Here is a 23,240-nt window from a genome sequence, read left to right as displayed (position 1 = left end):
GCAGGGTATGGTTGCTAGGTTGTAACTAAGGACTCGAAAGGGCACGATAACCTAGACTAGAGTAAGTGGATAGGCTACTACCATGGCAGAAGCTAAAACAAACTAAAACTTATAATTTTCATTCAGAGTGGGAGGAAGATTATTTTTTCGTGTATTCGAATGCAAAGTCCATCTGTCTTATCTGCAATGCAAACGTGGCTTTACCAAAGAAAGGGAATTTGGAGCAGCATTTCAAGACGGTCCACAAGAGCTACGATACAAACTTCCCAGCTAAATCATTCTTGGATTTAGCCTTTCTTACCGATCTGACTGACAAGCTCAATAACTTGAATCTAGAGCTGCAGGGTAAGGAGAAACACGTCATGAACATGATCAGCTCCGTGAACACGTTTAAAAGCAAGTTACACCTGCTATCATCCGGTTTCAACAGTGTGATCTGCGGAACTTTCCACACATGGACACAGAACTTAAGCGTCAGGGCAAAAACTGTGCGGAGCTTGAGAGTGCACGTTATGATGAGCAAGTGCAGAGCATCTTGTCAGAATTTGACAGGAGCTTTACTGACTTTGCATCCATTGAGCCTGTTGTTAGTTATCTCTGTTTTCCATTTGGGGAAAATATAGATGTGGATTGTATAACGTGGCATCACTCTTCAACCTGGATAGCTGTGCTATTGAGAATGAGAATTCTGGAATATAATGCAGAAAGAGAAGTACCCCAACCTCAGACAAACTGCAGGGAATTTGACTGCACTTTTTGAATCAACATATTTGTGAGTCTGCCTTTTCACATATTAAAATCATCAAGTCAAAATACAGATCCACCATGACTGATGACCACCTTGCGGTCAGCTTACGGCTGGCACTCAGCTCCTACTGTCCATTCTATGAAAGACTAGCTTCCTCCTCTCAGTGCCAGAAATCCCACTAAGGTAGAGAAATACCACTTTTCCAACTTGAATTAGGCATTGTATTATTTGGGTTGTTTGTCTGTTGTGTTGTTATGGGCCAGTCCTGTATGGGCCTACTTGTGCTTATTCTTTGCACCACGCACATTCACATTTACTTCAATACATGTATTATTATTGTTAAAACTGTATCTATGTGTCAGAAAACAGTGTCCTATATAGTTGCACAATAAAGTGTGGCTACGCTACGGCTTTCGATATGGCTTGGTAGATCTCGATACACTATCAACTTTAAAAGTAGATCTTGGTTCAAAAAAGGTTGGGCACCCCTGTTCTAGGGGAAATGTTCAGCACTGGACTTCCTCAGTCTCTCGGGGTTTTACATCCTTTCCTATGCTCCATCACCATTTCAATGGCATACAGAGGGATTCTAGGAAGCTATTTTGCCCTAGCCAGTTTGGGTAAACAGTGTTTACTAAACACTGCTTTCTTGAATATGTTGACTGCCATTCCAAAAAAAAAAAAAACTTTGAAAATACCTTAACTATAACTACAAAACCTTGAAAAAAGTATCTGGCCACGATGTCACAAATATTCATATATCGCGAGACCTTGTGACGTCATATTCCATCAGGAAAGGGAGAAGTATGTCGCTAACGAGGTGAGTCTTGATTACAGGCCTTGATTCATTTTTTGAATCATACTACCGAACCATTGTTGAATATTTTTCTTTTTATTATAGATTTAACATTTACATATAACAGAAATGGACATGATAGGTATTTTTCTGACCTGATATTGGAGGTATCAGTTCTACGTGGGCCTGTCGGTGGAGCCATTGTGATAGCATGCTAACGTTAGCTAGATAGGCAATGCTACAAAGCTAACTAGTTTCCAGGATTAGCTAACGTGTTTTCTGGGCTTTTAAAAGGACGGTATCACGGCAGTATCTGACATATTATTTTGATACTTTTACATGTGGTCGAACTGTGTTAAACATTTAGTTGGTGTTCGAGCTAATGTAAGTCATAGTTGACGACACACCTGCGTGTTTTGGTAGTTGTGTAACAGCTAACGTTATTAGCTAACATCGAAGGCTAACGTTTGTCTTTTCAGTTGTGGTGGCTTAATTGTTAATCTGTAACTGTTAGCAGGATCTGGCCTAATGTTCTATTGTACTACTATACTGGAATGTATTATTATCATTACAAGTAGACCACTTGGTAACAGGAATAAAGATACAACTGACAAAATGTCCAGTTACTGACTACATTCACACACCGTTAGGTCGCTAAATTAGACAAAATGCTGCTGTGAAGTTAAGTGATAGTGTCAGTCATCTCACGGTCAATGAACTATTATTAAGATAAACTGTTGCGATTATTTAGTATGTAAAATAAGATGCATTCAGCTGCATTTAACAGTAGGTGTTGCTAACAGTAGTGTATTGCTAGTTAGCGTTTGCTAGGATATGTATACGTTGCATGTGAGTGGGGGCGAGTGTTATTTGTGTTGGTAAAACGTGCATCTTGCTTAGAAATGACTCAAGTTAAAACTGATTCGTTTCTCTCTTTAGCTTTCTACCAGCGCCTACGCAGCTGTCCCAGGACCAGCTGGAGGCGGAGGAGCGGGTTCGCACCCAGAGGTCTCATTCCACAGCGCTTGTGTCTTCGCGTAGAGAACCACCCGCCTATGGCTTCAGAAAAGCATGGGTCCCCCGCACAATGGAGGTGACAGACATGAATCTTATGAAATTGCACAGCGATTTGTGTGTGTGATTGAAGTGTTCATATGCAGTGTGGTTTGTAACATGTGTCTGGTTAATTGTGTTGCAGGAATTTGGAGATGGAGGTGCTTTCCCAGAAGTCCATGTGGCCCAGTACCCGCTGGAAATGGGCAGAAAGAAGAAAACCTCCAATGCCCTGGCATTGCAGGTGGATGCTGAGGGCAAAATCAAGTATGATGCCATTGCCAGGCAGGGCCAGGGCAAAGAGAAGGTACTACCACCGTCACAGTCCTCAGTGGTTAAATGATCTAGCCATTTATGATGTGTGTATATTAGTGCTGTCAAACGATTAAAATATTTAATCGCGATTAATCGCATTTATGTCATAGTTAACTCAAAATTAATCGCGATTAATCGCAATTTTTTTATCTATTCTAAATGTCCCTTCGTTTATTTATTTTTTCCATCATTTTATTTTTATTTTAATGCCCTTATCAACATTGAAAAGTGGATTGGCTTGCTTTATGCAAATGTTTTTTTTATTGAAAACCAACATTGCCAAACAGGGCGGTACAAAATAAAATTATAAAGTGCACATTTCAGGTAAACAAGGACTCAGCCTATAGTGCAATTAAACCATGGCTTAATATTTTATTTTTTCCAAGTTTGCTGGGAACATAGCAGTCAGGCCTCTTATCTCAGAAACAGTGAACTGTAACAGTTAGGTTACCAATAAAAGGTAAGCCTCCTACTTCTTTGCTTTCAGCCAGCTGCCTGTTGACATTTTCAGACAACAGTGAAGCTCGCTTCTTTTGCACAACACAACTTTTAAAAGTAAACTTTCCATTCAGAAGCTTTTTATCATCCATTTCGCCGTATCGCGCTCACCATTCACTCAAACCGCAACGTTAGCCTACTACACAGTCTGCGAGGCCAAAAAGAATGTTAATCTAAAAAAAAAAATAATAATAAAAAAAAAATCGCGTTAATCTCGCGATAAAAAAATTAACGGCGTTAAAATGGGTTTGCGTTAACGCCGTTAATAACGCGTTAAACTGACAGCACTAGTGTATATATACATGTATATATGTTGTGAAGAATTATGCATTTAGTATTTGTAAACATTTCTCTTCTTGTTTAAATTTGATTATAGGTGATCTTCAGCAAATACACAGACCTACTTCCTAAGGAAGTCCTAAACGACGAGGCCCCAGAGCTGCAGAGGCCTGATGAGGAGGCTGTGAAGGAGGTGAGCTTCAAGTTTTGAGATGGCGTTCATCTCCCACAGACTCCTTTTGTAAAGACAATGTCCAATTACTCAATTACTTTTACTTGGGAACCACTAGCTTATGTTCGGTTTTTGCTCTTTGCCATCCTCTTCTGTAGCTCACGGACAAGACGCGCGCTGCTCTGGACAAGCAAGTCTCGCAGAAGATCGCCGCTGCTATGCCTGTTCGTGCCGCAGATAAACAGGCCCCAGCTCAGTATATTAGGTACACCATAGTGGAATCTCTCATAGATCCCCATATCATCATATATATCCCTTTAGGGAACCTGAAATGCATTGAATGGTACTTGAATTTAAACAGGGCACCGTCAGAAGTGGTCCATCTTAGCTCTGACTGCCGAGTGTTCTGTTTGTATAAGGACATGTGTAGTAATCCTAGTGGTGATCAGATACTCTTTTGCAATCCTGATACGTCTCTGCTGTTGTGTTTTGGTTCAGGTACACACCTTCACAGCAGGGAGTGGCGTTCAACTCCGGAGCCAAGCAGCGAGTCATTCGCATGGTGGAGATGCAGAAGGATCCCATGGAGCCCCCACGCTTCAAGTAAGTATTGCTTGAGTTCCTGAAAGAGTTCTCTTCCTGGACCTCTGTGCACTAAAAGAACTCTTCCAACCATTTTCACTTTTTCAGGGTTCCCGCGGGTCCTTAAAATGTCTTAAATTAAAATTCGGGTAATTAAGGTCTTAAATTGTCTTAAATTTCACGTAAAGTTGCTGTAGGTATTAATTTTTTTGCCGGTGCACTTAATGACGATGAGAAAGCACAGTGGCGCATCGTAAAACATCTAATAGTTGATTCATTTAGTATTGTGTGAAATGAGTCTCCGCAATTTAATAGCTGTTTACGGTACGTCGGCTACAGACGCTGACGTCAGGCTGCGTGTCGCCATTACGCGGTGGTCGATGTGAGGTTCGACACACACACACACACACTTGGGTATCTCCAAGTAATCTGTGAACGCAAGCTGTCATGAATATTTCTTTCAAGCTTGTTTGTTTGGCCAACCCATGTCACCATGACACGCTTTTTATTTTGAGTCTTCTGGTCTGTTCGAAATGGAAGGTAGCTGCCTCAATGCCGTAATTGACAGGTGTATTACAACAGGGGTCCCCAACCACCGGGCCGCGGCCCGGTACCGGTCCGTGAGGCATTTCCTACCGGGCCGCAAAGAAAGAATAAATAATTTATATAATTTCCGTTGTATTAATTATTAGAGTCCGAAAGGTGTTTTATTTAGAAAAACAACCGGATTTTCCCCGATGTAACATTCGCCTGTGCCTCTTGACACGTCAAGACCCTTTTCTCGGTCACGAGATATGTTACTCAAAAAATAAGCACGCAAACTAGCGAAAATGAGTAAGAAACAAACGTTCTTATAGGCATGCAACTGAAGAGACGTGTGCACAATCCACAGACTCCACAGCAACGCAAAATCAACTTCAGACTGATCAAAATCATGTCAAAGCAGAAAGCAAGCACCAGTGGATTAAACGCAGACCTAACTTCACCAGTGCAGAGGTGGAGGTAGGCTACTGTTGCAGAATGTGTCCATAATGCTTATTTATTTATTCACTTATATTTGCAGTGTTCGTGTAGTGCTTTTTTAGAACATTACGATGCCTCTTAGAAGCATACATTTAAATGTGAAACGTAATTGTTAATGATTAAAATATTCTCATATTTTTTATTTTTATAATTATTTAAATCGGAGGATGTTTGTAGAATTGACGTGAACGCAATCACTAACGGTTTCTCACAAATTAAGCCCTTAAAAACAATCTGGCTGATTCACCACTGCTATTTAGCGTTCTTAAATTCTGGTCCAAGTTAAAAACGAATCCCAGATGAGAGAACTTTCATGAATGCCAGAATTGTCCCTGCAGTTACTTTTATACACGGAAGCATAGGTGCAACTTGCGTTCAAATGATAACTCTCCGTTTTATTGATGGATCAGAAATGAAACTGTGTATTTGATTTGTTTGTGTCAGTCCAGCCCTTTGCATTTCGCCACAGAGGGAGCTTTCACTAAACAGTCATAGGTCCTCGACGTTTTTTTTTTCTCCGTCTGTGACATCGCGCCCCCCACTTTGAGAACCACTGCTTTATAGGATAAAGTACAAGTCAGTACAATGGTGAGTTGTATTTTTCATGCACTTAACATTCGTTTTTACGCCGGTCGCGTTATTTTATTTTTGCTGTATTTATCTGCCAGTCCGTGAAAATAATGCCTACATTAAACCGGTCCGTGGTGCAAAAAAGGTTGGGGACCCCTGTATTACAAGACATGTCTTTCGGGTGAAAGCGTTGATTTCGAGCGGCCTTTTTAAGATGGCAGTTACGGTAACGTGTAACGTTGGTACACTGCAATAACGTTATGCTATCTAACGTAGGCTAACGTGCTAAAGTCAGACAGTTGGCTGACAGACGCCTCGCAAATCACATCAACCATTTTTGCTAGTTACAATAACGGTGTTATCGGATAGTACAGTGTCTTTTTCTCGGTAACTTTTGACAAATCTAAGTGTGAAAACGCCGAAAAATGTACATTTACATAAAAGACATGGCCGTCAGGCGATTTTGGTCCGGAGTTTAGCTGCTAAAGTTATCTTCTTTCCTGTCGTTTAAAGCAAACCTTTTAGCTCTGGCATTGGTCTCCCATTATGTATTTATCACTTCACTGGATTGGAAGACCATTTTCCAGGCTCGCATGCCCCCTTCATTGAGGCAGTGCTTTTTCACTGTGGTTTTATGACAGATCAGCAAGACTAAATAGCTTCTTCACATACGTAAAATACATTACATTACCTATTCTATGGATACAAACGACATATAATAATAACCAGTGTCTACAAATATTTCAGTGATGACAAACAATGAGAAAGCAAAAGGCATGTGCTCAACCCAGTGTGTGAGGGATTGCACAATCTGGGATGAGGCGCAGCTCGTTGCTGCCTCACCTCGTGAGTCGCCTCTGTTTGAACTGGACATGGTCAAATTCAGCAATTTTGATTATAAAAATGATCGGAATCATACAAACATTTTATTTAAAGCACAGATCAGTAGATACATATTAATATTTATTTAGTTTTTTTACTTTTTATGAGGCTCTGCCTCCCCTGACCACACGTCCCTATGTAATCTGTAATCTGAAACACTGACCCGTTTTCTACTGCTGGGCGCTTCACTGCAACTGAACAAATTTACCACTCTCCTACTTCAGTTTGTTTTCAGAATGAGAGAATTTTAGGAGGAGGATGCCATTACTGTGGCTCAACTAGAGGCAGGTTAGGTTGGCCTGTGCCCGTGCAACATTCAACACATGAATGTTTATGATTAAACTGTTACCAGAGCACAAAATAGTTTACAACAGCACAAAGTTCTTCATAGATCTAGCCTCATAATTTTGTTGTCAAAGTGCACCAGATTGATGCAATCAACTTGAAAATGTGCAAAATGTTCTTGTATATAAAATATATTCCCCGGGGAGCATGCCCCGGACCCTCCTAGGGGGTTCGCATCGTTGTCACCTTTTTCAACCCTGATGAGTTTGCACCCCTGAATTGAGTATTCCAAAGAAATTGTGACATTTTTGGGTCTTAAATTATATTTGTTGAGGTCTTAAAGTCTTAAAAAGCATTACATTTTACTTTTGAAATGGTGCAAGAACCCTGTTTTTCTCCTTTGTAATGTAGGACAAACAACATGTTTCAGGTGTATAGAATGTGTTTGGTATTCTGAAAAACAGATGGAGAACGTTATGCAGGCGTGCCTCAGCTTTTAGGACAGCATAGGCCATGAAGGTTCATAGGGCTACCTTGTAGTGAAGCGATGTGATTATGCCAGGTGGACCGTGAGCTGTTTTCGAGTAATGTACTTTTGTCTTTGAGTAGGTCTTGCCCTTTGTCTTTAAATTTTAAAATTCTGTGCGAACCCTTGCTGGGTTTTACCATTGGTGTTTGCACGAAATGGGGAAGCATTTCTCTGTGTAGCAGCTTAAGTGGTTAATGGTTAAGCGTTCTCTCTGCAGGATCAACAAGAAGATTCCTCGCGGACCCCCATCTCCTCCTGCTCCCGTCATGCACTCCCCCAGCAGAAAGGTAAGGCAGAGGTGTTCACCCAGCCAGCCTATTCACATGTTTCATATGGGGAAACCCACGGGGGAAGCTAGACATAGCTTCTTAATGGAGACAATGGCTTGGTGCACAATACCCATTTGCACTCAATCGCTCACTCTTTCTCCATTTCTTTCTCTCTCTCCAGATGACTGTGAAAGAACAGCAGGAATGGAAGATTCCTCCATGCATCTCCAACTGGAAAAACGCAAAGGTTTGTCAGAGCGTGTTCTCTCTCTAGTCTAGCCTAGCCTCTCACTCCCAGAATATGAGGCTTCATTAATCATTTAGAAGGCGACGGATGTGTTCTATTGACTGCTGAGGTTAACGCCGCCATCAAATGTTCCTCTATCACTCAGGGTTACACAATCCCACTGGACAAGCGCTTGGCTGCAGATGGAAGAGGCCTGCAGACGGTTCATATCAATGAGAACTTTGCCAAGCTGGCTGAGGCCTTGTACATAGCAGACAGAAAAGTAAGCAAAGCATTGGTTTTATATATGGAACATTTTTGTTTTTGTTTTGGAAAAGAATCGACAGCACTGTGTATTACAGTGACATTACCACACTATTAATTACACTAGTAAGTGCCGTAACACACTGAATATCTGTGTGCATTAACCCCCCTGCACTTGTAGCCTAGCCCAAATGCTAACCCTATTGTATGTTAATAAAATGCATTAACATTCTATTAACCATTGTTACCCGATTGTGCTATATTGTATATTAGGATGTAGTTATTGTCAAATGTACTGTAATGCAAGATGTGACCAAATAATCACGGTACATGGATTAGAATAGGTGTCCAAAGGATATTACTCAGAAATGCAGTGACAGTGCAGGAATCTTTACCCTGAGAATTACTGTCTGAGACCAAATACTAGCTTTTGAATTAAGTGTTCAGGTATTCCTACACCAAATTCACTGTCTATTTAACAACCATCAAGTGGGTGCTATTTCACCAAGTAAAAACTGTGCCATTTAAATGATGGCAGAAAAGATCATATGAATTTTTCTTAAACGCTGAGTTTTTTAAACTTAAACTATTTTTTGTCCTTTTCCAGGCCCGAGAGGCAGTGGAGATGCGCGCCCAAGTGGAGAAGAAGATGGCTCAGAAGGAGAAGGAGAAGAAAGAGGAGAAACTGCGCGAGTTGGCCCAGATGGCTCGCGACCGCAGGGCCGGGATCAAGAGTCACGGAGACAAAGGTATGTTGCCGCCACTAGGGCTGGGCGGTATGACGGTATATACCGTGCAACGGTAGAAATGTGTCTACCGGGAGAGATTTGGCCATACCGTTTCAACCGCGGTATACTCTTATTTTGAAATCCAATCGATTTATTTTTAGATAATGACCTCCGAACTATACTTCATCCCTCTTATTATACAGTAACTCGCCAAAACAATAAACATTCCTCCAAAAATACCTCTTTAACGATTTTGTAGCCGTTTTGTGATTTCTGCTGAGAAATAAAATAGAACTCTAAAGTTTCAGGTGTTGCGTAGCAACCCATTACTTCCCGTTACGTGAAATGACCGGACTACTTGCGGAATGATATGAAAGATGGTCAGCGGTCATTACATTTTCGCAGCAGTGAAAATAAAGAAATTACAGACCTGCGAACGTTGGGGTGGCCCATTCAAATCAACGGAACTTTTTTGAACATTCTGAAGAGCCGTATAATACGATACCCAGTAAAAATTTTAAGCACATAACCTGCAAGGACTGTCATGCCTACTTGTTGAGTAATCCTCGACTGTTGGGCAAGATTCAATATAAAAAAAAATATGGACTGAAAAGTGTCTAGTGTAGGCATTTATTTTTCAGTATTTCAAAGTGAATGAGCTGTGAGCACAAGAACAGTGAGCGTCTAGCAGCTATTATCATATACATGTATGTATGTCAACGGCGATTACGGCCAAACCAACGAGATTCTAAGTAATATGGAGACAAAACTTTTTTTGGTACTCCACGTTGATCATAAACCCTTGAATATAAAAACGACTCAGTGAAATCGGTTGAGAAATATAAACGCTATCTATAGTGCTTTTTATCCAGAAAAACTTTAGCTTCATCATTTACTTGCGTCTGTTTACAGACCAGTCATCACCTCGTCATCACGTTAGCACGTCGCAGCAACGGGCTGAGGCGGTCAATGGAGCGTCTATGTATATACTGTATGTCTGTGTAATGGCCAACTTCTTAATTTTTTTATTTTAATATGTGGCCATATAAAGGAAATATCTCATCATTAATACTTCAATTTTTTATAGCGCTTTTCTATGTACCCAAAGTCGCTTTGACATTTTAGGACAAGCATGACAAGACAACACTAAAATATAACAAAAAGGGTCGGACAAACAGACAAACAGAACATTATATAAAAAAGAAAAGTAGCAACTAGTCTATTAGTGGAGGGGAGGGAGCAGGGGATGGTCAGGTAAAGGCGAGGTTGAACAGGATGGTCAGGTGAAGGCGAGATTGAACAGGTGGGTTTTGAGGGAGTGTTTAAATAGTTCTATGTTGGGAGCCAGGCGGATGGGGAGAGGGAGGTCGTTCCAGAGGGAGGGTGCAGCGGCAGAAAAGGCCCTGTCGCCCCAGGTCCGGCGCTTAGTCCTGATGGTTTTGAGAGTGTTTGCGCCGGCAGACCTGAGGCAACGGGTAGGGGCGTGGAGGGGGAGGAGGTCAGAGAGGTAGGAAGGGGCCAGGTTATTGAGAGCTTTGAAGGTGATGAGTAGTATTTTAAAGTTGATCCTGTGTTTGACCGGGAGCCAGTGGAGGTTTCGGAGGACCGGGGTGATGTGTTCATAACGGCGGGTGGAGGTGAGCAGGCGAGCGGCAGAGTTTTGGACATATTGAAGTTTATTGAGGACAGTGTTTGGGGAGCCATATAGAATGCTGTTACAGTAATCCAGTCTGGAGGTTATGAGGGCATGAATCAGAGTTTGGGTGGAGTCGAAGGACAGAGAGGGCCGGAGGCGTGCAATGTTCTTGAGGTGGAAGAAGGCGGTTTTGGTGGCGTGGGGTAAGAAAGAGAGGGTGGGATTTAAGATGATACCAAGGTTACGGACCTGGGTGGAGGGGGTGATGGTGGAGCCGTCAATGTTGAGGGAGAAAGTCTGGGCTGAGTGGGTGAGGTGTTTAGGGCCGATAATGAGTATTTCAGATTTATTGCAGTTGAGTTTGAGAAAATTTTGTTGCATCCAAGATTTAATATCAGCAAGGCAGATGGTGAGAGTGGAGTGAGTGGCTGAGGTGATGGTCTTAGATGAGAGGTAGAGTTGAGTGTCGTCAGCGTAGCTATGGAAGTCGAGGCCGTGGCGACGGATGATTTGTCCAAGGGGAAGGATGTAAATGATGAAGAGGAGGGGACCAAGCACGGAACCTTGGGGAACACCGTGGGTGACTGGGGAGGTGGAGGATTTACAGTTGTTTATGGAAATGAATTGATGTCGGTCTGAGAGATAGGAGGTGAACCAGGAGAGGGCAGTGTCAGTTATGCCAAGGAAGTGCTGGAGACGTGAGAGGAGGATGGAGTGGTTGATGGTGTCAAATGCGGCGCTAAGGTCAAGGAGGATGAGGATGGTGAGGAAGCCAGAGTCAGCAGAGAGGAGTATATCGTTTGTGACTTTCAGTAGGGCAGTTTCTGTGCTGTGTTTGGAACGGAAGCCGGACTGGAAGGGTTCATAGAGGTTATGAAGGTTGAGGTAGGACTTGAGTTGTGAGCCAACAGCTCTCTCAAGGACTTTGGACAGGTAGGGGAGATTGGAGATGGGCCGGTAGTTGTTGGGGATGTCAGGGTCTAGACCAGGTTTTTTCAGTGCGGGGGTGACAGCAGCGAGCTTGAGTGGGGGGGGTACAAGACCAGAGGACAGTGAGGAGTTGACAATGTTGGTGATGAGAGGTGAGAGCGAGGGGAGGCAGGCCTTGACTAAGGAAGAGGGGAGGGGGTCAAGGGCACAGGTCGAGGTTTTCATGCTGTGTACTATTGAGGAAAGGTCCGTTTCGGTGATTAAACTGAAGGATGAGAGTGAATGGCTTGGGAGTAGGGGAGGGTCATGTTGAGGGCTGGGGGGGGAGGTAGTGGGGAGGGAGGAGGCAGCCAGCTGGTTGTGAATTGCAGTGATTTTGTCATTGAAAAAAGATAGAAATGAGTTTCATTTGCTTGTGGTGAAGGAGGTAGAGATGGTGTCTATGGGCTTGAGGAGTTTGTTGATGGTGGAGAAAAGCGTTCTGGGGTTGTTGGAGCCAGATTGGATGATGGAGGAGTAGTGAGAGGAGCGAGCGGTGTTGAGGGCATCTATATATTGTTGTTGGTGGAGTTTAAAGGCATCCAGGTGAACAGTGAGCCCAGTTTTTTTTGGCCAGACGTTCAAGTTGACGGCCATGCCGTTTGAGGTGGCGAAGTTGGTCGGTGTACCAGGGGGCGGAGCGGGTGAGGGATGTGACTTTTGATTTTATGGGGGCGATGATGTCAAAACAGGAGGAAAGTGCATCATTATAATAGTTGACCAGGGCAGTAGGGGAGACGGTAGGAATAGAAACAGAGGCAGAGACGTTGGCGGCCAAGACGGAGGAAAGCGAGGGGAGGTTAATGGACTTGGTGTTCCGGAATGTTATGGTGCGTTTCTGCTTAACGTGGGGGGTAGGGGTGTTAATGTCCAAGGTGATAGCCAGGTGGTCAGAGATGGTGAGGTCAATGCTGGTTAGATTGCTGATGGTAATGCCGGCAGTGCAGACCAGGTCAAGCGTGTGTCCTTTTTTTATGGGTGGGAAAGTCGACATGTTGAATGATGTTAAAGAAGTTAAAAATATCCTGAAGTTCTGTAGAGGCTAATCATTATTGCGTTAACATATGAACACACATTGAAAAGAATGTTTTAACACTTGAGTTATCTTCTGAAAGTACATTAAAGAACCACTGAAACATAAGCACTGCACTAAATGCCACAGAAAGAATTTTCCTTTTTTTTTTTTTTTTTTTTTTTAACATACACTTTGCTTTTATTTTACTATTTAAAGATTCAATGGATACTGGCCACTATTGCTTAGGCCAATAGTCTATTGAGGCAGTATTGTTTCTGCACCTTAGTGTTCTTAAGGGTCAATAAATAAATGTCTGTGGACACATTTCGCCACCGCTGAAGTGTCCTCTTTTTCAAAAACCCAAATCTGGTCACCCTACGTATAAATATCCGTGATATATACCGTAACCGTGATATTAAATTACAAATACTGTGATAGAAGATTTTGGTCATATCGCCCACCCCTAGCCGCCACCGACCCCCCAAGTCACACCACAGTCCGACCTCCCGTCGACATCACACTCTAGCAAAACAAACTGATATTTTGTCCACTGACCACAAAGGGGTGAGTGAGGGCAAGACTTTACACAACAGAGCGGAAACTTGAGAGTCTGGTGCACATGTTGCACCAGGGGTCAGCAACGTCTCTGTGCGAGTGTGGGTTAAGAGATGGGCTAAGGGCTGTTACATAGATTTGAATTAGGATAATGAGTGATGTGCTTTGAAAGTGACATCTTGAGTTGTGTTACTACAATGTGCAGGGTTGTCGGTCTGTGTGTGTGTGTGTGTGTGAGCACGCACCCGCTCACTCGTTTCCTCTTCTTTCCTGCCGACCCCCAGCAGGTGGTGAGGACGGTGAGACCAGGGAGCGTGACGATATCCGCCACGACAGGAGGAAAGAGAGACAGCACGACAGGAACATCTCCCGGGCCGCGCCCGATAAGAGGTAACATGCATTTTTAACCCGCTGCTGAATCATTCATGCTCAGCCCCTGAGTCTGCTCGCCAGCCAGTGCCGTCAGAGCCTCCAGGGCGCACATCATCTGCCAGGGGTTAAATGAAAGAGAATGTGCCCCCATCATGGCCCCGACCTTTACTAGGACTTTATCACATTTACTCTCTGAACCGTATTAAATGTACTCGTTTTGAGCGACGTGGGTGTTTTAATATACATTTGAAAACCGTCCTGTTTTACCATTCAGGTCGTCACTTCCAGTTGAGAGCAGCCAGACTTGCACTTTAACCCTGTGGGAGTGGTAGTTGTTAATAATGTATGTGGCAAGCTCCATTTAAAAAAAAAAAAATAATAATTCAAGAGTCAGATAACCCCCCGAAAAATGACCAGGACTTGCCCCCCCCCCCCCCCCCCCCCAAACACACACACACTTTATTTCAGAACATGGGTAATGTGTTGAGACAAGAGAACCATTACCCTAGTGTGGTTCTTGATGTGGCATCTTCCCGACTATCTTGAACACCGGTTCCCTTTTGTGTCCACGAACAGGTCCAAACTGCAGAGGGACCAGGACCGAGACATCAGTGAGCTCATCGCCCTGGGCCAGCCCAACCCCCGCACCTCCAGTGACGCCCAGTATGACCAGCGGCTCTTCAACCAGAGCAAGGTGACCTCCCACAGCCCGTTATGTCTCCTCTCTAAATGCCACTGTCACTTGCATTACACTGCTGTACTGTGTAATGGCGTAGTACCTCGGTTCCCAAACTGGGGTACGCGTACCCCCAGGGGTACGCAAAGTGGTTCAGGGGGTACGCGGGGAGAACATTTCCGCGATAACAGAAAACGGACGGAATTCGCAGAATGTACCGTTTGAAACAGAATTGCAACTTTCAGATGGGAACATCATGTTGTGCATCAAAATAGCCCAAATTCCCCTGTATTTTGTCCTGCAATGCTGTATTTCTTTCTTATAAACACAACAAGGATCGCAACGATGAACAAGCATTCATTAGAAAACAAAACCACTGAGAAAATGTCACGTCTGTGCTGAACTCCGCTCCGGCCACGCCCCCCTATTCAACACAGACACACAAATGCCTGTCAAATTAATTTGCTCATCTTCCCAATCGCCTGCAAATAATGTTTTTTTTTAGTCTTCTGTTCTGTTGATGACTGGCAAACAACCACCTTAGAAGGTTTGTGTCACTTCTGGCACATATTATTCACTCATTTTAAGCCATCAATCGTAGTTTGGGAACCACTGGCGTAGTACATAGGGATGGGTATCGTGTTTTTTTTTTTTTTTTTTTTTTTTCCGATACCGGTGCTTAACCGATACTTTTAAAACGATAACGGTGCCTGAACCGATACTTAAAAAAATAAAAAAAAATAGCACAAAACAACGATTGACGACATTTAAAGAAAGTTTCTTCAAATTGAACAATATATTAACTGTTTTAGGTATACTATAAATAAATACAAAACACTTGGGTTCAAACTACACCTTCAAACCTTTTAACTTCAAACTATGAACAATATATTAACTGTTAACAACAGTTTACAGTATACTTAAATAAATACAAAACACACACACACACTCTGTACACACACTACAGCTTCAAACTTCAGTAATTCTTTTGCAGAAATATGAGCATAATTGCCTTCGGAGTCAAAAATGTATTATTTTGTTAGCATTTATTTGCATGAAATTTCACCATTTTTCTGATTTGTTTATACCTATCTTTTCTATCTTGCTTATACTTAATCTTGTTATTTGAACCCACTGGGTACGTGAATTTGTACTGCCCCTTTAAGAGACTAGGTTTAGGGTTGCTGGCATCTCCGTTTAGTCTTCAGTCTGCGGTTGCTGATCTGCCTTGGACTCTTGCCTTCTCTCCCCCCCTTTACACGCAATTTTTTTGTTGCATTGCTGCACGTCGCGTTGTTTGAATCTTTTTGTGCAAAATACAGCCACACTTTTGACTGTTTACCTTTCGGCATTTTCTCTGTTAAATTGATTAGCTAGCTCTGTTTGTGCTTGGTTGGTGAAATGCTGCCTGCTCTTTGCTGTCATAAGACTGTTGCTATGTAATCACCAATGAGCGTGAGTGACACAGGCCAAAGTTTACATTGGGAGATGGGGCAGTTTTATATGTGCCCCACGAAATCTGCCTAGCAACCCCAAAAAGTATTCAGACAGATCTACGGCACTAACGTTACTGCTCGTTAGCTATCGCTAGTTTTGTACTGTTTTGGAACCAGCCTCCGTGTTTCATGTTGCAGCCGGAAATAATTCCTGTTCATAAGACAACATTTTACGTAAATTATGTTCATTTAGCTGCATGATTTGTTGCTGTCATTTATTTCAATCGGCTCAGGCACCGAAAGCAAGCAGCGAAATCTGCGTTGCATTTCGGTCCGGGTAGGTACCGGATGTATTGGAACCGGTGCCATATTGGTACCGGTACTTGGTACAGTCTGTCTTAGGCTTGCGGTCATGTAAAAAAAATGGTGGAAGCATGTCTCACCCTCAGATATTGCACTTAGTAGCCTGTTTACACTATCGGGTAATAAAGGTTCGGAGCCAAAACAACAAGATAACTAGTCACTATCAAATAGCCTACATGCTGTCAAATAACTTTGGATCGGATACTTAAACATGGTGATCATAGTTTGATCAAGTAGGGGAGAACAACCAACACGATTGTAATAATTTTAATAGGTGTTCGTTCTGACTCAATTGCCCAACTACGATGACAAACTATGCTTATGCTGTTAGCTGGCTTATGTTAATAAAGCAATTTTTATTATGCATTTTTAAGCAATACAAATATGACTGGTCTGTTTAAGTTATGTACGCTTTAGGGTAGTTCAAATGAACACAATATGGTAATTACACATCTATACATAACCAATGATTGTTAAAGTGTTGGCTTGGCATGCTATGTCCTGACCATTAGCCCAGGTTGGCCCAAAGATTGCCTTCCCTCGCAGTGGCACGATAGTGGAAACGCGACTAGTGTACCGAGACCAAGTGAGCTCCTGGTTCCTTAGACACAAATACAAGTGTCTGGTGTCACGCCTAATGTGTAAGCTTAAATTTCAGGTCCAATGTCAGTGAGCCATGTTTCTTGCAACTGTTCGTGTTGTATTTATTTATTTATTTATATATACACACTGGACAAATAATCGAAGACTTACAGATATATTCAACAACCTTTTGCCAATCAAAATGAACTTATTGCGATGATCCTGTATGTTAGGTTGTAATTGTGTTTTTCATGATTTAAACATGAAACATTGTTATTTTGACACAATTTTATCACCAAAGTCGGCCTGTGAAATTATGGTGACATTTATTTTGGATCATATTGCCAACTGTTGTTTTGTGTGTGTCTGTCTTGACCCTTTCTTTCTTTCTTTCTTTCTTTCTTTCTTTCTCTCTCGTCTCCCAGGGAATGGACAGTGGCTTTGCTGGAGGGGAGGATGAGATGTACACTGTGTACGACCAGCCCTTCAGGGGAAACAGGGACATGGCCCAGAACATCTACAGACCCAGCAAGAACGCAGACAAGGACATGTATGGGGATGACCTGGACACACTCATGCAGAACAACAGGTTTGCAGACCCCCATCTCTTCATTCTTCCAAAGCATAATTACTTGGCCTTCCCTTTTTTTTTTTTTTTTTAATTATTATTATTATTATTATTATTATTATTATTTCCTTTTTTTAAGCCTGCACTTAAGAAAAATTAAATGAGATTATCACATGCCTATATTAATGACGTGACGTTTTAACAGCGCCGGACGCTGAACAAAATGTTTAACCCACATGCATTGCGCTCAGTCAGTGCTGCGCAGCGCCACTTAGTCAAACGATCCTATTTGTTATGTTGATGTGCAGACCCACACTCCTGTATCCTGTAGAATGCCTAAAAACCAAGCTTAGCCAAGCTGCAGGAGCATTTTGTTAGATGTTCTTGTCCAACATCACACATCCATCTCTCTCTGTCTCCAGGTTTGTGCCGGACCGGGAGTTCTCTGGTGCCGACCACGGCCCTCGTAGAGATGGTCCTGTCCAGTTTGAGGAGGATCCTTTCGGTCTGGACAGGTTCTTGGAGGAAGCCAAGCAGCACGGTGGCTCCAAGAGGCCCTCCGCCAGCGGCCGCTCCAAGGACTACGACCACGAGAAGAAGCGCAGGAAGGAGTGAGCACAGCCAGGGTCTGGAGACATGCCGCTAGCTCCACAGCATCTTTATTTCGGGTGTAATATGACCGTATCCCCGACGACATTACCAAGGACTTCTTGTGTTGTTACCTCGGAGTGGATCTTTATTTGCTCCACATTCTAATGCCGTCACACGCGACCTCTGAGCTGAATCGTATAATGTGTATTTTCAGTAAAAACACCACCTAGTCGTTTGTGAAACATATACAGTCCCCCCTCAATATTGCTTATCATTCCTGTTATTTTAATATGGTTTTGAACAGTAGATGTGTTTCTTTTCTTTTTGGATTGTCAGTATAACCATGTGCTTCTGTTTAAGTGTTGATAGAAAAGCTGACCCAATAAATTTTTACATGGAAAGGCCATAACTAAGTTAATATTTTCTCAGTATCCGCATGTATAGCATTGATCTCGTAAAACCCTGAGGATCATGTTGGAGCTCAATTGTTAGCACAGTCCTCTCAACCAATGACGTATCAAGTATACTTACCTCTTTTTATGTTGGACTATTTCTGACTATATTTTAGAAGTTACAACTAGATGAAATTAATACAAGCCACTGATCCTGGTTTCTCTCATTGTGAGGCAAGAACCAATATGCTTGGATCAAACCACAATTGTGCCAAAGTGCTGTGTCGAGCCAGCTACTGTTTGCTTAATTCTGGTTTAAAAAACAAATAAAAACAGGTATGCTGCAAGGACCAGTGTAATTACACACTTGTGGTGTTTGTAGTATTTATGATCAGTTATGAGGGAACATTCAGTGAAAGCAAAGCTGGTTGCATATTACAGGGAATAGTTTGAATAATGCCAAAGTTTCATATTGCTCTGTCGAAGAATGAACAGTTCACTTCAGTTGTAGAAGAAGGCGAAAAACTCCTCGGTTGACTAATCCATTGTTAGTTTATTACACGGTTTCTCCAGATTGAATCATTTTCCCATAAACATTTGTTCAATTTGCATAGACAATGGAATACCCCCTTGTAGATTGTGCTATCCATTACAAAGCATTACCAATGACAACCCCTGGAAAAAATATTCTCTTTGAGTTGACACAAAAATGGCTTGTTTCTTTTTCTTGGGAATTTACTATCTGAGTAAGTTTATTCTGTTTCAGTAGTAGTTGCCGTACCTCAAAAGGGCAGACTTGCATGGCTGACATTATTGCAAGAGGAGGCTGTCAGAATGGGGAAACTAGAGGACTAATTCTTACAGTTGATCATTTTATCATTACTGATCGTTAGGTAGACTCCGAGTTCAGTTGTCATTGTTGTCATCATCCTGTCCCTGCAGTACTCTAGTTACACTAATTAGGAGTCACTGGACAGCGCCTCTGGTCGTGAATGCCACCTGTAGCAGGTGCCCTGGCTTAATGAATTCCCGGAAGTGTCTCAATTAAATTACTGCTTTGCGTTTGAACATGTCCCAAACCTGTCTCGCGGTTTGTCCTTTGATTGGAAAAGGTGTGTTGCCTTTTCACTGTGCTAAGGAGCTTGAAAGTCCTGAAAGGTGGATTTCTTTTTTTTTATTTTGTTTGCACAACTTTATTTCCTTTAAAGCAGCAATACGGAGTTTTGTTCCAAAACTAGTAAGTTAACTACCTAAAAGGTGGTGCTTGCAAGCACCACCAACAGCCCAGCTGACACTGATAGAAGCTTGCCAACACACTAACTGGTGTCTTTTGGCAGTTTAGCTGGCAATGTCATGCGTGTGAAAGCTTTTCTTCCATTTTTGCAGGGTGTACCAGCCCGTTACACAAAACTACATACAGCATATCCTGGATGGCTAGTGGGGAAGACACAGGTGTTTATCTGTCCTTCACATGACCTTATGCTATCAAAATTAATTTGAGGATGGTACCAAAACTAGTTGCCTATAAAACCATATCTCAGAAAGTGTCATTGTTGCATAGAGTTACTTTAAAAATCTTGTGGAAAAAATGTTGTAGCACAATTATCTTGTGCACACAAGAAATTAACTTGTTCCTACAACATAACTGCACACAAAATATCACCTTACGGGACTTAAGGGGCTCCGTACAATGTCCTGTGAGACTCGGAATAGTTTACCTCTGATATATCCCTGAGATACCTTCACAAAAAAACTGTAGCTCAACTTTTTTTCTTGAATCTAAGAAATGGGATTTGCCTCCTTGTTTTTCCTGAGCTTTGCTGCTTTTGCGCTTCACCTATTGTGTGCCTTCAGGTGTGTCATTTTTTCTTTTCCCAGGCAGTCACATAATGAGTGTGCTCGCATTTCTTGTCAGGGTTTTAGAAAGTGCTCTGCGGAGGACAAATGAGTTTTCTTATTCATGGTGGACCAAGGAAATTGGTTCTTATGCAAGCTTTTGTGTGGCTTGAGGCCCAAACAGCGAGCACATTGTGCCGTGCCACAATAGGAACCTCACCAAGCAAACAAAAGCAAAGATTGATGGGTTTTTATCAGTGAGCCGGGAAAACGACCAGCAATATGAGATTGAAGTGTCATTCTTCCTCTCCCAAGCACCATCAGAGTTGTTTTCATTAATTTAACTATTATTTTTCTTTCTAAACCTTTCTACACATATTGTGTCATATGCAGTGTATATAGAATATGAGAAAGCTCAGCGCATTCCGGGATTGAAGGGACTGAGGTGTATCTACTTTGTGTATCTACAAAACCATTCTCTGTCAAGATGGCAAACAAACAGTACAAGTCATAATGAGTTTGGCTACAGTTAAGAGAGTAACTAATCTCTTCTTCTTCATTCCTGACCAAAACTTGTGCCCAACATTCACCAAAACAGTAAGCTGAGTTAATGCTATTCCAACTAGTGCCATTCAAAGCTTACAAAAGTTGTCCCACTTCCTATACAAATTGTGGCTTACTTCTTTTTAAAAAGAGCTTAAGGGGAAAAAAAATAATAAAATGGACACAGCCTTGGGAAACTTTTTTTAAACTGACAGGCAAGTAAGTAAATTTCAGTGCAAAGAATATTAGTCATGGTAAATCCATAATCAATATGTAAACAAAAATATCTTATTGTATTGTATGACCCATATCCGTACCTCAGTTATTGAAAATCATCAAACAGGGATAGTTAATGATATTCATGTCACATTAGGCACTGATGGAGTGTGTTTTCTTCCAATCTCCACTCAAGATCTGAGATTTTCCTGGTGGCTAGGCAACTTCAAAGTAGAGAAACAGAGATGAAAATCATTTCTTTCCTTGTTTGGACCATAGCGAAAGTGATTTGTAATGCTTAGACCTGCAAATTGATGGATTGCCTATGACGGACACTGTCATACATCTGGACTGCTTGTATAATATGCTCTTTTCATAATCTGCCATTAAGATCATGTCATTCAAACATGATAAATGAGTCAAGCAGTAATGACTTCTTCTGTGCTCTTGATAAGATGTCAAAGAACAGGAGGGAGGAGATTGATTTATGGAATGTTGTGCTCACATCTTGACCAGTCTGACATTCATTGCATAGCCCAAGCCGTATTACATGGTGTACTTTTTAAGCCAAACAAGGCAGAAATTAATATTTTCCTGTAATTCTTATTCAATTCATTAACTCTTCAAACTGATAGTTAGATACTTACTATTGTTCCAATTCTCATCTCATTAAAGCTCTGTTCTACATCCTCTGTCAAACCCAGGAGAGATTCCAGCGATAGGGAGATTACCCGCATCTGTGAGCCAAGGTAAAGGTCTAATCCTTGAGTAGCCTATTTGCATGTTAAATAAATGGCCTGAAGGTTCTTCATAGTTCATAAATAATACATTTTCTGTTAGTCATTTTTGAAGAATGCACTTGACCGTATCTGAATAGCAGCTTAGTGATCCGTGATCATCTCGTGGTCTATCCATAACTTGTCGCTGCAGCATAATAGTAACACCTACTGGGCATAAAGAGGAGCAGCAATGTGGGCTGTGACAGTTTCGCATCTAGGCCCTGTTTACACGGAGCCTGGATTGCCTGAATCTGGAAACATTTTTGGATCCAGTAAAAAATGTTATCGCGTTTACACGGAGACGTGTCAATTCATAACTATTGTATAGTTGTATATTGCAATAATAATGGACCTCATTCTCGAAGGCAGTTAAGAAGAAGAAAATGTCTTCCTAACACCACTTACGAAGTTCGCGGGACATTTCTGGCATTCATGAAAGTTTTCTCGTCTGGGAATCGTACATCTTACACTGTAAGTTACCGTTTTGAAACTTCCGTCTATGATACAAATCTTTTCACGTCAAATTTGCTCATATAGGCTATTGCTGACACTTTGCAACAATGGTCTGATGCAAATAGATTAAACAGTGATAGATTAAAGTGTGTCTTGTTAATGTCATCCCTTTCCTAACCAGCTTCTTAACAACATCGATTTAGTTTATGTTGTTGCTGTTATGAAGTGACGCAGCAGGGTTAATAAGGGTTCAGGCTGAAGTTTGCGAGGCGTTCACATGGATCAATTACGTCATTGGTTTAGAAAGTGTGCGGATCAGGGTTAGCGGGTTCGAATGTACTCACTGTGGAGACCGGATTGAAAAGGTTGCGGATTGAGTGACCCTTTCCGGCGGGTTCGTGTAAACGAGAGGCCGATCCAGAAACATTTCTTTCCGGATTCAGGCAATCCAGGCTCCGTGTAAACATGATAAATTCGGGTGCCAATTGGTCTATCTTCTGAAATGAATCAAAAATGCCTCCATTTGTTAAAGCGGCCACAGGAGATCTTTATACGAGAAAAGATCCAAATACAAGATTTTCAGAAGCCAATCACATACCCCCGTGTGGTGTAGTGCTAGTTATATTTAATTATAAAGCATGAATAACTGTAGGCCTACAGGTTCTCTGGCAAATGTACAGCAGTAAAAAAAAAGTACCAATTCTATTCCTAATATAATACATAGCATTTACATGTTCAAGTAGTCTAGTTGAATTTAAATACACACAGACTCAGTAATTCCTGCGTTATATGTCATGTTTTTTTCCTGAACGGAACAATGTAGGTCCACACCTTGCTTGTTTAGTCATTCATTCATAGTTTTAGTCATTCATTCCCCTAAAGGCTAACGTCCTTGTCACCATCCTTGATATTGATAAGCCGCTCCCCCACATTGCCAAGTGCAAAGCAGGTATGCCTAGTGGAGCAACGACAGGAATGGTGACTGTTGTGGCACCATAGTCATGGCAATCCACACCCACGTTAAGGTTATTACAGGTTA

The 23,240-nt window shown here is 42.0% G+C and overlaps 1 protein-coding gene across 2 annotated transcripts; it reads left to right on the top strand.

The window, feature by feature from the left end:
- Positions 1 to 1,464: 1,464 nt before the first annotated feature.
- Positions 1,465 to 18,738, top strand: snw1 (SNW domain containing 1). Of its 2 annotated transcripts, none has more exons than XM_012815567.3 (14): positions 1,465 to 1,568; positions 2,484 to 2,637; positions 2,743 to 2,904; positions 3,787 to 3,882; positions 4,020 to 4,126; positions 4,360 to 4,464; positions 7,950 to 8,019; positions 8,183 to 8,248; positions 8,394 to 8,510; positions 9,099 to 9,240; positions 13,682 to 13,784; positions 14,343 to 14,460; positions 17,249 to 17,412; positions 17,814 to 18,738. In XM_012815567.3, exons 1-14 carry the CDS (start codon positions 1,555 to 1,557, stop codon positions 18,004 to 18,006), a joined length of 1,611 nt encoding a protein of 536 aa, XP_012671021.1. In that variant the 5' UTR covers positions 1,465 to 1,554; the 3' UTR covers positions 18,007 to 18,738. The 2 variants fall into 2 exon arrangements, with proteins under 2 accessions (XP_012671021.1, XP_012671020.1); XM_012815566.3 differs by having other exon boundaries at positions 1,466 to 1,568; positions 13,679 to 13,784.
- Positions 18,739 to 23,240: the final 4,502 nt, after the last annotated feature.

This window comes from Clupea harengus, chromosome 15 (assembly GCF_900700415.2).
Source record: "Clupea harengus chromosome 15, Ch_v2.0.2, whole genome shotgun sequence".
Lineage (NCBI taxonomy): Eukaryota > Metazoa > Chordata > Actinopteri > Clupeiformes > Clupeidae > Clupea > Clupea harengus.
Note: the sequence above shows the minus strand (reverse complement) of the source record. Positions and strands in the feature narration are given on the sequence as shown.

Excerpts from the sequence above, each read along its gene's own strand:
- snw1 (XM_012815566.3), top strand. Across the intron at positions 3,883-4,019 it reads ATGAGGAGGCTGTGAAGGAG|CTCACGGACAAGACGCGCGC; the intron begins GTGAGCTTCAAG and ends CCTCTTCTGTAG. Across the intron at positions 4,465-7,949 it reads ATGGAGCCCCCACGCTTCAA|GATCAACAAGAAGATTCCTC; the intron begins GTAAGTATTGCT and ends TTCTCTCTGCAG.